Consider the following 15,344-nt stretch of genomic DNA (forward strand, 5'->3'; position numbering starts at 1 on the left):
AAAAGTTCTCCTAGGTAGAAATGAAAGTTCGTATTTCATAGGCAAGTTGTAGGTGTGATAAAATCTCCTGTTTGGAACAGTTCATTTTATGCAGTTTAGGCTCAGAGAAAACGTGGAATAGTCTGTTTACCTCGGAGTTTTTGGTAGCAAGCAGGATGTAGAGTCATATTTTCTCCTGGTTATAATGTTTCTTATTTCACAGAAGAGTACAAAGATAAAATGCTTTTCTGGGCAGGAATTTATGGTGTGCAAACACGTACTAACTTTCTGAAAGTTAAGTTGATTTAAACTGAAGTTGAATTAACTGTCAGAGCATGCACACATATGTGAAGCAGAGTCAACTTAAATGTGGTGCAAGATAATACACCTCCACGGTTAGGGGGAGATTAATGTGTTTTAATCTCCCCTTAACCTCCAAGGTGTATTATCTCGAGTTGCATTAGTAAAGTCGATATAGCTCACAAGATGGCTGCCACCATGTCAAGGAGCTGCATGCGTGTACGTTCTAATGCCACTTAAATTAAGTCGACTTAGTTAAGTTGCATATTTTAAGTTGACTTGGTATGTGTGTATGCATCCTTAAGTCTTTTTTTGTAACTGATCTTTAGTTTTGGGGGTTTTTTGAAATCTTTGTGGAAAGTGATACTTTTACATATAAGCCAAATTGTTACAACATACTGAAAGAAACAAAAATTATCCTAATAGACTAAGATTAAATAATTTAGAGAGGGACCTTTATGTACTTTTATATGAGAAGAACAAACCTCTAAAAAATAAGCATTCATATCCTTCATGCAACTATAACATATAATAGACTTTTAGCCAAGCTAAGAAGGTATTCATTGTAACAGTACTGGGAATGAGCACTGAAAAACATGTTAGGTGAGCTCTTTAGAATGTCAATACCAGAACGCTAATTCACTTCACATTGCCCACAACTCTGAAACCTAATTAGCGAGTGACTGTAGTTATCTGCATTGTTTGTACCACAGTAGCATTTTAAAACCTCCAAAATATTAAATTAATTTTTTTACAATACCTCTGCAATACAGAAAAAAGTATACTTACTTGGTAAGTATAGAAAATGAGGTAAAAAGTCCAGAATTTCACTCTCAAACTCAAGAACTAACCACAATACTGTCCTTAATTGCTTATCTTTGTTTTCGAATTTCACAGATTCTGCATCTTTAACAGCTCAAAAGCAAGCTAAAAATCCCAAACCTATTTAATTTTCTACTTTTGGTACGCATGTAATAACTTCCATGAGGCTTTACTGGGTGAAAATGATCATTTGGAACAGCATATACACAAAGAGATTTTGTGCAATGTTCCTCAAGCACATATTGTAAAAAAGCTTTTTTACATTTTAGCTTGAGAATTACTATGCATTTATGTTCCCAGTATTTTAACATGAATTTGCAAATGACTAAAAACCACCACCTATGCAGATTAGTAGGAAGTACTACTGAAGTAGTTTAAACAATGTTGTTTATCTCACCTTCCAAGAAATAGGCTGCTGGAATGAGAAGTGACAGTGACACTGGCTAAGGAGATAAGACTGCTGGATTTGAAGTGTTCCAATGGGTTTTTTGAGCAGTTCAAGAAATATAGTATTATGCTTAGAGTCACAGCAGAAGAAACTATCAGAGTTACTTGCTATGCAGCAGATGAGTGGACTACAAGATTACCAGTGAAGAGGAAAGGCTACACTCCTGATGTATACTGAACACATATGAAACTGGATAATGGTTTTAACTCTTTCCTGACAGCAAGTTCTGTTTCAAAAACAGTGTCATGGGGTGAGTCAAGGATTGTTTGTCACTGAATGTACACACAACTACTTAGTGAAAAGTGGCCACTGACTGTTATAGGCCACTAACATCAAAATCCATTTGCTCAAGAACAAAGAAAGCCTTTTGTGACTTACGAGGCTAAAATCCATTCATGGATGATACGTATAACATATTGATTGGACTTCCATATAGCTGAGAGAGGTACACAGTTGTGCCCCAAACATCAACCTTGGTTTGTGTACAGAACAGTAATTCACAGGATGGTAGTGCTGCTGTTCACTCTTTGCATAATACCCTAGGCGGAGTGATTTTCCATCAGGGTGCCATTAGATCCTTCGAAAGGTGCCATAAGATGTGACGTGATTAGCAGATAAACACAGGCTCAGGTTCATCCCTGCTTGGCTGTTCCTTTGCCACTACTGCCTGGCACCTCTCCTCTGCAAGGAGGTAAGCACTGCAGTAAAAAAGTTAGGTTTTTGAAATGGGGTGCTGCTCAGTTTATAAAAGTTATGGAAAGGTGCTCTGAATCTCATGAGGGGTATCTTGAGTCTAAAACGGTTGAGAACCACTGCCCTAGTACTTGCAGCACTCACCCAAGAAGCTGAAGATCCAGAGATTTTAACCAACATTTCCCACTGCCTGGAAGAAAGTGACCAAGCCATCAGGCTGTAAGCTAAGCAGAGATAAAAGGAACTACGCCCTTCCCTCTTATAGCTGGGCCAATGAGCAGAAAGGAATGCAAGTCAGGGAGCCAGCAAGAACAAGCAGGAGACCTTAACTGTAGTCCAGTGAAGGTGCTCCAGCAAGAGGAAGGGAAGAAGTCCTGAGGTGTGTCCCTGCTCCTGGTTGTTTGTACCTTTTACGTTAAAATAGCTATTAGACAAAAGGCAAGCACTGCCATGGGGTCAGGGTGCCTCCCTCCTGAACACTTTCTTATTCCTTTTTGTATGGTAATTCAGGTACAGTAGAATGCCAATGTTTATCAATGGGTGTTAGAAATATTCCATGTTTGTCTATTTATAATCAAGCCTCTACATGGATTTACTTGTAGGGATTCACAAACATAGGCCAAATGACTTGAGGTAGAATTCAAGTACTTCACTGTTTTGGCTCAGCTAAGCAAGAAATCATTCTGGACCTACCTGATCGTTAGGCATCTGAGTCAGTTTTGGTCAGAAAAATGTTAGAGGTGTCCATGGCATCTAAGTTGTACATTTTGGCAGAGGTTTTGTGGATCATTCAACTGAATTCTGCCTACGGTGCAAATTAGGCACCTAAGTTCCCCTCGGCCTGTCCTCCCCCCCTCCCCCAACTAGCCTTTAGTTTTGGGAATTTAAAAAAAAAAGTGTAAAGTGATACTTTTATACATAAATCAAATTGTTGCAACATACTAAAAGAAAACAAATCCTAATAAACTAAGGATTAAGAATTCTCTATTTTAGACAGAACAGCAACTAGAAAGAATTTTTGTCATTTAATTTATGAGAAACTTCAGCCAATTTGCATGTTAGAATCTGTTTATTTTTATGGATTTATCACTATATTTTCCTGGCTTCAAAAATGTTTCTTTCCTATTACCTAGATCTTTTAGAGCAAGTTGACCACAGATGCTTTGACTATTCATTTACAAAATATTGATCATAAGAAATATGAAACACTTTCTCTAGCATGCTAAAAAAGTTGCAAGTCTCATGTAAAACAGTAGGTGAACAGCTGCCAATTTTAAACTTTCCACACCCTTTTGGTTCACTTCACTACCAACTCTCCTGTTTGTATCTTTACTACAAAGTAAGTTTCTAGTCATCAGTTGCATTTTATTTCCAAATAAAAATCAATAAAATACATTTCTCTATAAAATGCCTTAATTTTTATAAAGAAATTATTCCATTTAGACTTAGAAACCTCAGATTTCAGCAAATTTATTTCAAGATATGGAATCCGAGCTTTACATGCTTTGTAGCAAAAACCTGTGTAATTTGTCTAGCGTGTCTAGTTTAATATATAAGTGAAATTTCTGCACCTCTGATGCCTCTGGCATATATTCATGTAATGGAACAAATCTTTTCCCCTATCCCAAGAAGCACACATCCTGTCACCGCCAAATGTGCATGGCAGGAAGCACAATTCTGAAACTGGGGATTAGATCCCAACTGCACCATTATAGCTTGCTCAGGCAGAAGAAACAGAACACTGCAAATATAAAGTCAGGTGCCAGGTGAACTGGTGTGATCCCAGGGCTGGGAATGCCAATTAGATGATTGCTTGTCTCAGTCCTGGGACTGCACCAAAGCTAGTTCAAGCCTCTAGTGTGGTCCACAGCTGAGACCAGCAAATCAGCTGATTGTGAGTTCCAGCCTTGGGACTGTACTTGGGGCTGGTATCCAAGCCCAATCATGCATCAGGCTGCAGCTTAAGACATGCCACACTTGCAACTTAAGACAGGATGGAAACCAAACACAAAATTATTCTGCATACTTTGAGGAATAAATTGGCTTATTTACCGTTTTATCATGCCATTAACTGTATGAACAACTGGCTTGGTTACTTGTTAATCATGTCTTAAATGTAAGATCTGCTGGGGGTCCAGTACAAAAATCAGGAATGATGGTCAGAAAAGTGAGGCTCTAGTATTATATTGCTGATCATCTGAATGTCTGTGAAAATTAAGGAGGGTAAGGCATCTTCCACAGACCTCAAAAAATTCAGAAGAAACTTGGTCAAGAACATGCAATTAGCCATGTTGCAATCAAAAGGAAACACCTCCTACCAGAACTAGTGACTATCAAACCTGGGGAAAAATGATGTCTCATTAAATTGGGGAACTAAAGCTCTTTGGTGAACAGATCCAAGTGCAAATGCTTGGAAGTTAGGGAGAAGAAGAATTTCCGTATGGAAAAGAATTCTTTAAGTCTTCAAACTTCTTTGACATATGAAGGTCTCCAGGTTAGTATCTGTGGAAATAAAACTTCTTCTGAAGTTTACTTTCCTTTATGGTGTCTTATTTAGAAACTAATATGACCTCTGATACATGAAAATGCTCTTTTTAAAGATGAAGATAAAAAGTTGATCTGACATTTTTGACTTTTTGCAAGTGTAAGGAAATTATTGCCATAACAAAAGCAGCCCTATCCAAAAATCACAGAACTACACAAATATGTCCAACGTGGACAAAACTCAAAGAACCTTAAAGTCAGTTTTAAAATACAAAAAAAAACTTGCATAAACGTAATGCTTATGTATAATGAAGAAAATGTAGTAAGCAAATATAACATTACATTGATTGAATATAATTGCCACGCTTAGTAATTATGGTCTAAGTACAATGGGATAATTTTGGTAGAAAAATATATAAAACTGGTATTACATAACTGATTACATACGTAAGTTTCTTTCCAACAAAGATGATGACTTTATCTGTAGGCTTCATAGTATCAATGAAGTACCGGGTAAAAGCCCTCTTTTCTTCTTCTGGGATAACAACAACTTGCTGTTCCACTGTATTTACTGCCTGTGAAATGTGCAAAAGGAGGGTTAAGTGAAAACAAACATGATTAAAGATATTCAAGTCAAGTTAACTTATTCTTATATTACAACAGGGCTGTCCCAACTTCCAAAGAGCCAGGCCTACACACCCTTTGAACCACACCAGTGAGGGCTGAATGCTCAATGGACTATGCAACAGTAAGCCACTGGCCCTGGGCTGCAGACACCCCTGTCACCGCAGTGTGCCACCCCAGCTGTTGTAGCAGCCAGAGCAAGAAGTGGAGCAGGAGCCAGATAGGAGCTCGGAGATTGCAGCATAAACCCTTGTGAGCTGAATCTAGCCTGTGAGCACCCAGTTGGACAACACTGTATTACAGTATTTCATACCACACATTTCAAAACTGGTATAACTTTATTTAATTTGGAGTTGATGCAATGATAGTAAATGTCACTGTGAAATATTTAAACCCCCTTTCCTGTGAATCAGCTTTGAGAAACACCAGAAAGATAAAATGGTATTTTTCTCTGAACAGATCTAGGAAGAATCAAGTTAACAGTATCTTTCAGAGGGTATAGATCAGGGATGGGTAATTATTTCAATTGGCAGGCCACTTTGGTTTTGGTGAGCTGTCAAGGGCCAAACAAAATCTTTCAGAAGATATCATTTTAACAAATTACAGATAAAAAACAAATCATATACTAAAAATCAAACTTCTACTATATCTTATTTTAGAAAATAATTTTTGTCCTGATTTTTTTTTGAGTAGTGTATATAGATGTGACTGCATAATAGCTCAAAATAAAGCCTTGATCTTGTATAGTGTGAGTGTGTGTGTGGGGGGGGCATGTATGCGCATGTGTGAAAAGTGTGCGTGAGGGTGTGCATAGTTATGGAGTGTGGACAGGTTGAGTGCGCATATGTTGGGGGCTGCCAACACACTAGGTCCAAGGAGCCAGCTAGGGATAGGAAGAGGGGGGCAGGAGGTATGTGTGGCAGAGGTCACCCGGGCAGTGTGGTACAGATGTGGTCAAGTTCCCTCTCCTACTCCCTCCACCAAACCCCTGTTGCTCAGCATGGGGCCATACCCTGCCCACTGCAGCCTGCGCTGTGCTCCCACCTGCACCTGCCCTGCACTTGCCAATAGCACCACCCTAGCCAGCATTCACACAAGCTTCCCAAAGGGGCTGGTCCCACTGCTGCCTGGGTACTGCTTGGCTAGCCCACCTCCAGCAGCTCCTCTTCCTCCTCATTCTGATCCTGCTGCACTCCTCTGGCCACCTTCCGCTGCCTGGCTGCAGCTTCCCCACCACCTGGAGTAGCACAGCAGGGGCAAGAGGAAGAGCTGCTAGAGGCAGAGGTAGCAGAGCAGTACTTGGGTAGCTGCAGCAGCAGCGAGAGCAGCCCTGCTGGGAAGCTGTGTGTACTGGCTGGGGCAGTGCTGTTTGTGGGCACAGGGTGGGTGAGGGCTGGCGTGTGGGGTGCAGGCTGTTCCGGGAGGGAACAGGTAGGTCTCAGCCTCATGCAGAGCACCACAGGGGCAGTCTTGGGCTGGATACAATCAATTGGTAGGCCAGACCCAGCCTGCGGGCTGTATTTTGCTCTCCCCAATATATATTAATATATTACAGGGGTTAAGAAGCCTACTTACCTTCTTAGTAGGAAATAGGGTAAAGGAGTTTATTCTCATTTAGAACTGTTTCCACATACTTCTGAATAAAAGTTTTCCTTTTGACAAATTTCAAGGGGAAGAAGTACCAAAGTCTAACAATACTGAATTGCTTGTTCACTGGTTTTGTTCAAGAACTCTGCAAAGAAAACTTTCTTTGGAGGCTACCACAAAATAACCTATCTGAACTTCTGTATTCTATGGTGTTTGGCATAGGTGTCTTCATACCATCATAAACTAGGAATCAAAAAAGCAATCTTAGAAGCCAAATACAAAGGCAATAGGCTAATTATTTTTTGTAGAACTGATATCTGATTACTTCTCTATCTGGCAACACTGTTGCAGAGGTTAACTTTCCAAGCAAGGAAGGCTCTTGTAAAAGAAGTTGCTTGATCTAGAGAACCGTAATAGCGGGCTGAAAAATATCCTGAGGATGTCATGAAACAGTGGAATATAATAATGGATAGAACCAAGTCTTATCTGAAATAACTGAAAAATAAAATCCTTGTCTATGCAGAACTACAGAAAGTGAACCTCATCATTAGGTTTATGCAAGCCAAAGTAAAGGTAAATCAGCATATGCACTGTGAGCTTGGAAAATTTTACACCAAAAAAGTTCTAAAGTTTTTGATTTAAGATAGCAATGAAGATGTTTTAACAGGAAGTTTATCATTAGATGAAAAATGAAGTTATAAAGGACAGCTGCCATGGCATCCCAGTGTAATATGGTATCACTGCACATCAGCCAGTTAAAAGACACAACTGCATTACAGAAGCTGCCAGAGAATCTTAGCTAGATAACGGGTAATTAATGCTTCAGACACCAGAAATTAATGGGATTCTTTTGAACAGGCATTCAGCAGAAATTTTCAATAAAGGAGAGTACATATTTTACTTTTTGTTTGGGACAAAGAGCAGTCACTTAATATTTATGAAGATAGTATTTGAACTACAGGTGTACCAATATATCAGTCTATATCGTATCAGTACTGCTAAAAGGAAAATTGATATTTTCAGCAATTGGCTTTTTTTGCCTGATGAGGCCAACAATGTCACCGATAAATTCCGTGTGCATGCGTGTAGCTGCAGCATGCACATGACCAGGAACACAGCCCAGCAGCTTGGAGAGCAGTGTCCAGCTGGTAAGTCTGTGGGGAGAAAGTGGCATAAGGGGGCGGGGCAGATTGAGGCCCCCGCAGCGAGGGAGTGGGGCCAGGGCAGGGGCAGGCATTGCCCAGCTGGGGTGGGGTGGGGCACAGGACAGAGCTTCAGGTAGCTTGCCTGGGGGAGGGGGGGGAAGGCTGGCTCCTCCCACTGCATGCAGCCCCGGGGAGGGCATGGAGGGCACGTGCATGGGGCAAGGGCAGGCTGCCCACTGCAGGTTCAAGGGTATTGTCCTAAGAAAGCTGATATGCAGTGTTCATTCAAAATCCTTCACTGTTTACAGGTCATAAAATATATTCTGAGCTTTACAGGAAAGCTATTCTTCAGTGAAAAATACCACTATTTTCTACCTAGTCCCTGGGCCTTTTGTAAAAGGCCAGATAAAGTGATATAGTTAAAGTATTATCTAAGTATTTTTGAACAATAAGTTTTATGAAATGAAGAATAATTTGGTATTAAGAATTACTATGTAAAAATAACCTACCGTCAAATCAAGAGTTCCAACATATACAATCATGGGATCTTTCAAATAGGATTTTGCAAGGCGACGAACACCATCTGGCCAAGTAGCACTGGTGGGAAGAAGAGGAAAAAAATTCTTCCAGTACATTTTTCTCATCCCTTTCCTTTATCATTTTCTTTCTTATCATATATAAGAAAGGGCACCTCACTTCAACAAAGTCATGGAAAAGCTCAAGACAGTCCAGAGAAGGGCCACCCGTATGATCAGAAACTTGCATGACAAGCTATACAAGGAAAGGCTGAAGGACCTGGGACTCTTCAGCCTGAAAAAGAGAAGGCTGAGAGGGGACTTGGTAGCGGCTTACTGCTACATCAGGGGCATACATCAAAGACTCAGTGAACAACTGTTCACCAGGGCACCCTAGGGGAAAAACCAGGAACAATGGTCACAAACTCCTGGAAGACCATTTCAGGCTCAACATTAGAAAAAACTTCTTCACAGCTAGGATGTCCAGACTATGTAATAAGCTCCCTCCAGAGGTGGTGCAATCGCCTACCCTGAAGACCTTCAAGAGGAGACTGGACGGTCACCTTGCTGGGGTCACTTGACCCCAGTTGCCTTTCTTGTTTGGTGCAGGGGGGCTGAAGCGGATGATCTTCCGAGGTCCCTTCCAGCCTTACAATCTATGAATCTATGAATATATTGGCACAGCTCTTACACCAACAATGGTCATCATGAATGTGTACATAACTTCTGTAGTATGCTAACAGAAGCATGATAAGCATTTTAGTGCCTTTTCTTTCCTAATGCTCAAACTTGTGTCATGGAATGTTCATAGAATCACAGAGAAGTAGGGCTAGAAGGGACCTCCAGAGGGTATCTAATTCAACCCCCTGCCTAAGGCAGGATCATCCCTATCCAAACCATAATCTAAATTCTACGTAAGGCTACCATCAACCTTGACGCAACACAGAACTAACACCCTAACTTGCCACAGGACATAGGTAAAGCAGGGGAACCATGGCAGTCAATGTCCTACTTCTGTGAAGTGTTATCAATATATGCTTCCAAGTAGAGGGTCATGGTCCCCCTGCTATAGAGGAAGGCAAGAACCCCCGTAGTCCAGACCAATCTAACCATGGGGTAAAACTCCTTCCTGACCCTCAATATGGTGATCAGTCTGACCCTGATCAGAGGGGTAAGACCCTCTAGCCAAGAACCTCCAGCTTAGGCCCCAGCAGGAACACTGGCACACCCCAGTCAAACTCCTCAGCCTTGGAGAAGGAGGGGGACAGTTGTGGGCATCTTCTGAAATGGGGCTAAGTATGACCTGTGACAAGAGAATAAATAGCTATCTATACCCAAAAGTTATCCTGGGTTTCAATGTCAATTTGAAAAAAAATCACAAATTACAAATAGCTGCACATATATATAAACTCTCCATAAGAAAGCCACTGCAAGCTCTCCAATTCCAAAGCTAGATACATACGTTTGGCGAGATTAAATTGCAACAAAAATGGCCACCCAATCTAAATTAGTTTGCCCAGGTGAGGACTTAACACTTATATCCCTAGTTAGGTGGATCTAAGTACAAAATGTACAGAAATGCAGGAAGGTGAGATTGGTCTAAAAAAATACCCAACCTACCATAAGTTAGCTGGATCTCAGAGGTAGTCTAACTTAGATTGGGTCCAGCAAGAATGTAACTGAACGTCTATACAGTTCTCAGCACAGCCCTGTAGCTGGGAAAGCCCAGCCACTGGCCCCATCTCTGGGGTTGCAACTTTCCTACCCCTGCTCTCACGCTGGGCTACTTTTAGTCCCTTGACCCCTCCTCCCAACCTCAGATGGACAATGTCCCACCATATTCCTTTAACCTGCAAAATGCCCTAGGTGCCAGTTTTACTGGCATTCGATGGTACCAGGAGCCAATGGAAGTAAGCTGGGGTTGGGGGAAGAGTGGGTGGGATCAGGGAAGGCAGGGTTGGTTCATTTAGAGGTGGGAGGTTCAAGGGGTGAAAAATAGCCCCTGGTCCCTGGGGGAGAGAGACCTCTTATCCCTCCAAATCCCCCCCCTTAAGAGCTGCCAGCCCCCCTGATTTTTGCATCCCTCCACCCCAATTTACTTCAATCAGGCTCCTAGAACCAGCAGACACTAGTAAGGCTGACCCTGGGAATGGTTTCTAGCATTTGGGGCAGGTCAGCAGCAGGGGTGGGGGTGGGTCAGAGGAGCTGGGGATGTCCGGAAGTGGACTGGCAGGATCCAAAAGCCTCTCCAATCCTATTAACCCCACATCAATCCTCCTAAGGCCCCCAGCAGACCCCGCTAGCCCCCGCAAACTCTCCTGGACTCTACCAACCTCCCTGATTCCCCTGAGACCTCCCATGGACCCCACTTGCCTCCCCTGATCCTCCCAACCCTTCTCACAGCCCATGCTTACCCCACTCCCATTCTGACTTACATGGCCATTTTGAACCCAATATAACCCCCCCGAATGGCTGTACATACTCTAAAAGGATTTCTAGGATGATCTTCTGATATAGGAACCCCTACTTTAAGGTTTTATTCATCTGAAGAACTTTTGGTTAGAGAACTCATGGAGAAATCCAAAGAAGATAAACAATAAGAATGACTGGCAAGACAGCATGTCAAGAGACTGTATTTACTCATATGCATCTTTCCTCAAAAATTTAGCCTTCCAAAATTGGGGTCTATGTTTTAAGCAGGGAAGCTGATTTATCTGCCCAGAATAGAGGCACAGAAACACTGTACAATGTTTTTTTTTCTTTTCCATCTCTTCCCTCCAGCAGCCACACAGAGGTTGAGTAGAGTCTATTGGGTCAGAGCAGGGGTGGGGGGGCACAAGCAACATACCCCACTTTTATTCCTGCTCCGCCCAAAGTTTAAAGTCAACCATATTACCCAAAAAAACAACAGCATGACACTTATATTCAGGCAGAGTTGAGGGAATCAACTGACTTCATATTCATTATTTTTCCCATTCCTGCTAATCACTCTTCACTCTACAGGTGTTAATGACACTCTCTCCTTTTTAATGGTCTTGATACTCCAGCAGAAAAGAAAATGAGGGTTGGAAGAGACCTCAGGATGTCATGTAGTCTAACCCCCTGCTCAAAGCAAGACCATCCCCAACTAGATCATCCCAACCAAGGATTTGTCTAGCTAGATCTTACAAACTCCAAGGATGGAGATTCTATAACCTCTCTGGGTAACCTGTTCCAGTGCTTTACTACCCTTCTTATAAGAAAGTTTATCCTGATACCTAATCTAAACTTCCCTTCCAGTAATTTGAAACCATTACTCTTTGTTTTGTCATCTGCCACCACTGAGAACAGTTTAGCTCCATCCTCTTTAGAACCACCTTTCAGGTAGTCGAAGGCTGCTATTAAATCCCCCCATTCGCCCCCCTCACAGTCTTCTCTTCCCCAGGCAAAATAAGTACAGCTCCCTCAGTCTCTCAAGACATGTGCCCCAGCCCCAAACCATTTTTGTTCCCCTCCACTGGACTCCCCAATTTGTCCACATCCTTTCTGTAGCTGGTGCCCAAAACTGGACACAGTACTCCAGATATACTAGTGCCAAATGGGAAGAAACACTTCCCTTAATCTCTTGACAATGCTCCTATTAATGAAGCCCAATATGCTGTTAGCCTTTTTGGCAACAAGGGCACATTTTTGGCTTGTATTCAGCTTAGTGTCCACTGTAACCCCCAGGGTCCTTTTTTGCAGAGCTGCTGCTTAACTAGTCAGTCCCCAGACTGTATTGGTACATGCAACTTTGCACTTGTCCTTATTGAACCTAATGAGATTTCTTTTGGTCCAATCCTCCAATTTGTTGAGGTCTCTCTAAATCCTAGTCTTACCCTCAGCGTATCCACTACTTCCTCCCAGCTTGATGTCATCTGCAAACTTTCTGGGGGTGTTCTCCCTCCATCTTCCAGGTCATTGATGAAGATATTGAACAAAACTGGCCCCAAGACCAACCCCTGGGGCACTCCACTTGGTACCAGCTGCCAATTAGACATTGACTCAATGACCACTATCATTTGAGCCCGATGATCAAGCCGGCTTTCTATCCACCTTACAGACCATTCATCCAACTCATACTTTCTTAGCTTGCTTGCAAGAATGTTGTGGGAGACCGTATTAAAAGCCTTGCTAAAATCAAGGTATATCATATTCACTGCTTTACCTGCATCCATAGAGCCAGTCATCTTGTCAAAGAAGGCAACTGGGTTGGTCAAGCAAGACCTGCCCTTGGTGAATTCATGCTGACTGTATCTAATCACCTTCTCCTCCACATGCTTAGAAATGGATTCTCTGAGGACCTGCTCCATGATTTTTCCAGGGACTGAGGTGAGGCTGACCAGTCTGGATCCTACTTCTTCCCCTTCTTAAAGATGGGCACTAAATTTGCCCTTTTTCAATCATCTGGAACTTCTCCCAATTGCCATGAGTTTTCAAAGATGATGGCCAATGTCTCTGCAATCGCACCAGTCAACTCCCTTCACATCTCTTGGCAGCTGCAACTCCAAGTGTGCTTTGGCCTTCCTGATTTCATCCCTGCATGCACAAACAAATTTTATACTCCTCTTTAGTTTTTGTCCAAGTTTCCCCTTCTTATAAGCTTCCTTTTTGTGTTTTAGCTCACTGAAGAGTTCCTTGCTAAGCCAAATTGGTCTTCTGCCATACTTATTAGCCTTCCTACACATCAGAATGGTTTGTGTTCCTGAACCCTCAGAAAGGTTTCTTTAAAGTACACCCAGGCGTCCTGGACTCCTTCCCCCCCCCCCAGACTGGCTTCCCCAGGGATCCTGCCCATCAGTTCCTCGAGTGAATCAAAGCCTATACTTCTGAATTCCAGGGTCCATACTCTGCTGCTTTCCTTCCTTCCTTTCCTCATGATCCTGAACTCCATCTTTTGTGGTTGCTGCTACCCAAGTTGTCATCCACTACTATATTCCTGACCGATTCTTCCTCATTTGTAAGCAGCAGTAATCAAGCTATTCTTTCTTTAGCATTTTTGCTGTTAGCTACTTTTGTCATCTCTTATTTCACAGCCCTACAGAATGCTTTCTGCTTTTTTCAAAACCCTAGATCCACCCATGGAGTCCTATCTTCAGCAGCAGCTACAGTTTCAGTTTTTGTCAGCTCAGTCAATTCAGCTGTGAAAAGGTTAACTGTGGCTTTTGCCCGAGCAGGGAAGGGAGGGTCTGCAAGATAAAAATTAGGATTTGTTCCTGGTCTATGGAGCCATAACTCTTGAAAAATCATGCCAAAACCAAGGTGCATCTTATTTGGCATGTAATATGTGAGAAAATAGGATAAATGACTATTTACATTGTCAGGTATCCAGGTTGTAGCTGTATTGGTCCAGAGGAAAAGGCAATTAGGACTCGTAGTAGAGATGATATCTTTTATTAGACCAACAAGATTTTTGGGAAAAAAAAATTTTTAATTGCAAGCTTTTGGGCACATTGGAGAAGATTGTAAAAGTTCTCCTGGGTAGAAATGAAAGTTCATATTTCAGAGGATTTCACAGAGGAGTCAACAGATGGAAAACTCCTCTGGGCAGTCAGTTTATACCTGGTACGGAGCCTCTAACTTCCTGTGAGGATCTGTGATGATGCAAATTACCTTGAAACAAAGGCAGGAGCAGGATCTCAGGTCTCAGGTTCAGCTGCTTCCTGCTTGGGAAAATATGAAGATTTCATTTTTTAAAAATTGGCTAAAATTTGATATCTTCCATGTGTCAGGTATCCAGGTTGTAGCTGTACTGGTCTAGAGGAAAAGGCAATCAGGACTCGTAGTAGAGATGATATCTTTTATAAACCAACAAGATTTTTGCATAAAAAATTCTTTAATTCCAAGCTTTTGGGCACAAACAATGTAAATTTTATTTACATTCAGAATATACACACTGTCCTCAACAATGACCATATTTTCTTGCATGCTACTTGCCCCCAGAAGCTAATACTGGAAGCTAGCCACTCTACCATTGACTTTGAGCATTTACTTCAACCTACAAGCAACACCTCAATCTCACTGGGATAGCATTTCAGCAAGGTTTATCGAGCCATAGAAAACTAGACCCCAAGAAGGCTGCTACATGGAATGGAGTAATTCTGAAGCGATTTAGGGCTGAATATCCATATGCTGATGGACTATCGCAAAAACACTCTTCCAGGGGCCCTCAGACACTATGTGGGAGGAATGACGAGTGAAACATTGTACTATTCCACTTAGGAAGGCTGGCCATAATATCAGACGATTAGCGCTCCCTGAAACATCACAAAATTCCTGCGGAATTTCAGCACCACTTTATGGTCAACCACCCACACCTAGGTTACAAATTATATATAATATAAATACTTAACCTTAGTTGTCTTTTAAGACAGGAGACATCTCTCTTTCTCTATAAGACATACAAGTCCAGGATCACTTTAAAATATGACCCCGGGGAGGCACACCTGGGCCAAGGGTTAGTGAGCAATTAGTTAGGGAGCTTCTGCAGGGACTAGATGTATTTTAATCAGCTGGTCCGGACAATCTCCACCCTAGAGTTCTAAAGGAATTGGCTGAGGTCATTGCAGGACCCCTGGCGCGGCTTTACGAGCACTCGTGGTGCTCTGGTGCCAGAAGACTAGAAGAGGGCCAACGTGGTTCCCATCTTCAAAAAGGGGAAGAAGGAGGACCTGGGAAACTATGGGCCAGTTAGTCTTACTTCGATCCTAGGCAAGCTGTTCGAGAAAA

General features: G+C 42.1%; 1 protein-coding gene across 1 annotated transcript in view; it reads right to left on the minus strand.

Moving 5' to 3' along the window:
- DDX43 (DEAD-box helicase 43) overlaps nucleotides 1-15,344 on the minus strand; it is a 98,763-nt gene that overhangs the window by 21,374 nt on the left and 62,045 nt on the right. Inside the window, exons 12-13 of the mRNA XM_019520332.1 lie at nucleotides 8,592-8,679; nucleotides 5,174-5,301 (exon numbers count right to left, since the gene is read on the minus strand). Coding sequence (XP_019375877.1) covers nucleotides 5,174-5,301; nucleotides 8,592-8,679 — 216 coding nt within the window. The remainder of the gene's footprint in view (nucleotides 1-5,173; nucleotides 5,302-8,591; nucleotides 8,680-15,344) is intronic.

Source organism: Gavialis gangeticus, unplaced genomic scaffold, assembly GCF_001723915.1.
Source record: "Gavialis gangeticus isolate Ggan-Ray unplaced genomic scaffold, GavGan_comp1, whole genome shotgun sequence".
Classification (NCBI taxonomy): Eukaryota; Metazoa; Chordata; order Crocodylia; family Gavialidae; genus Gavialis; species Gavialis gangeticus.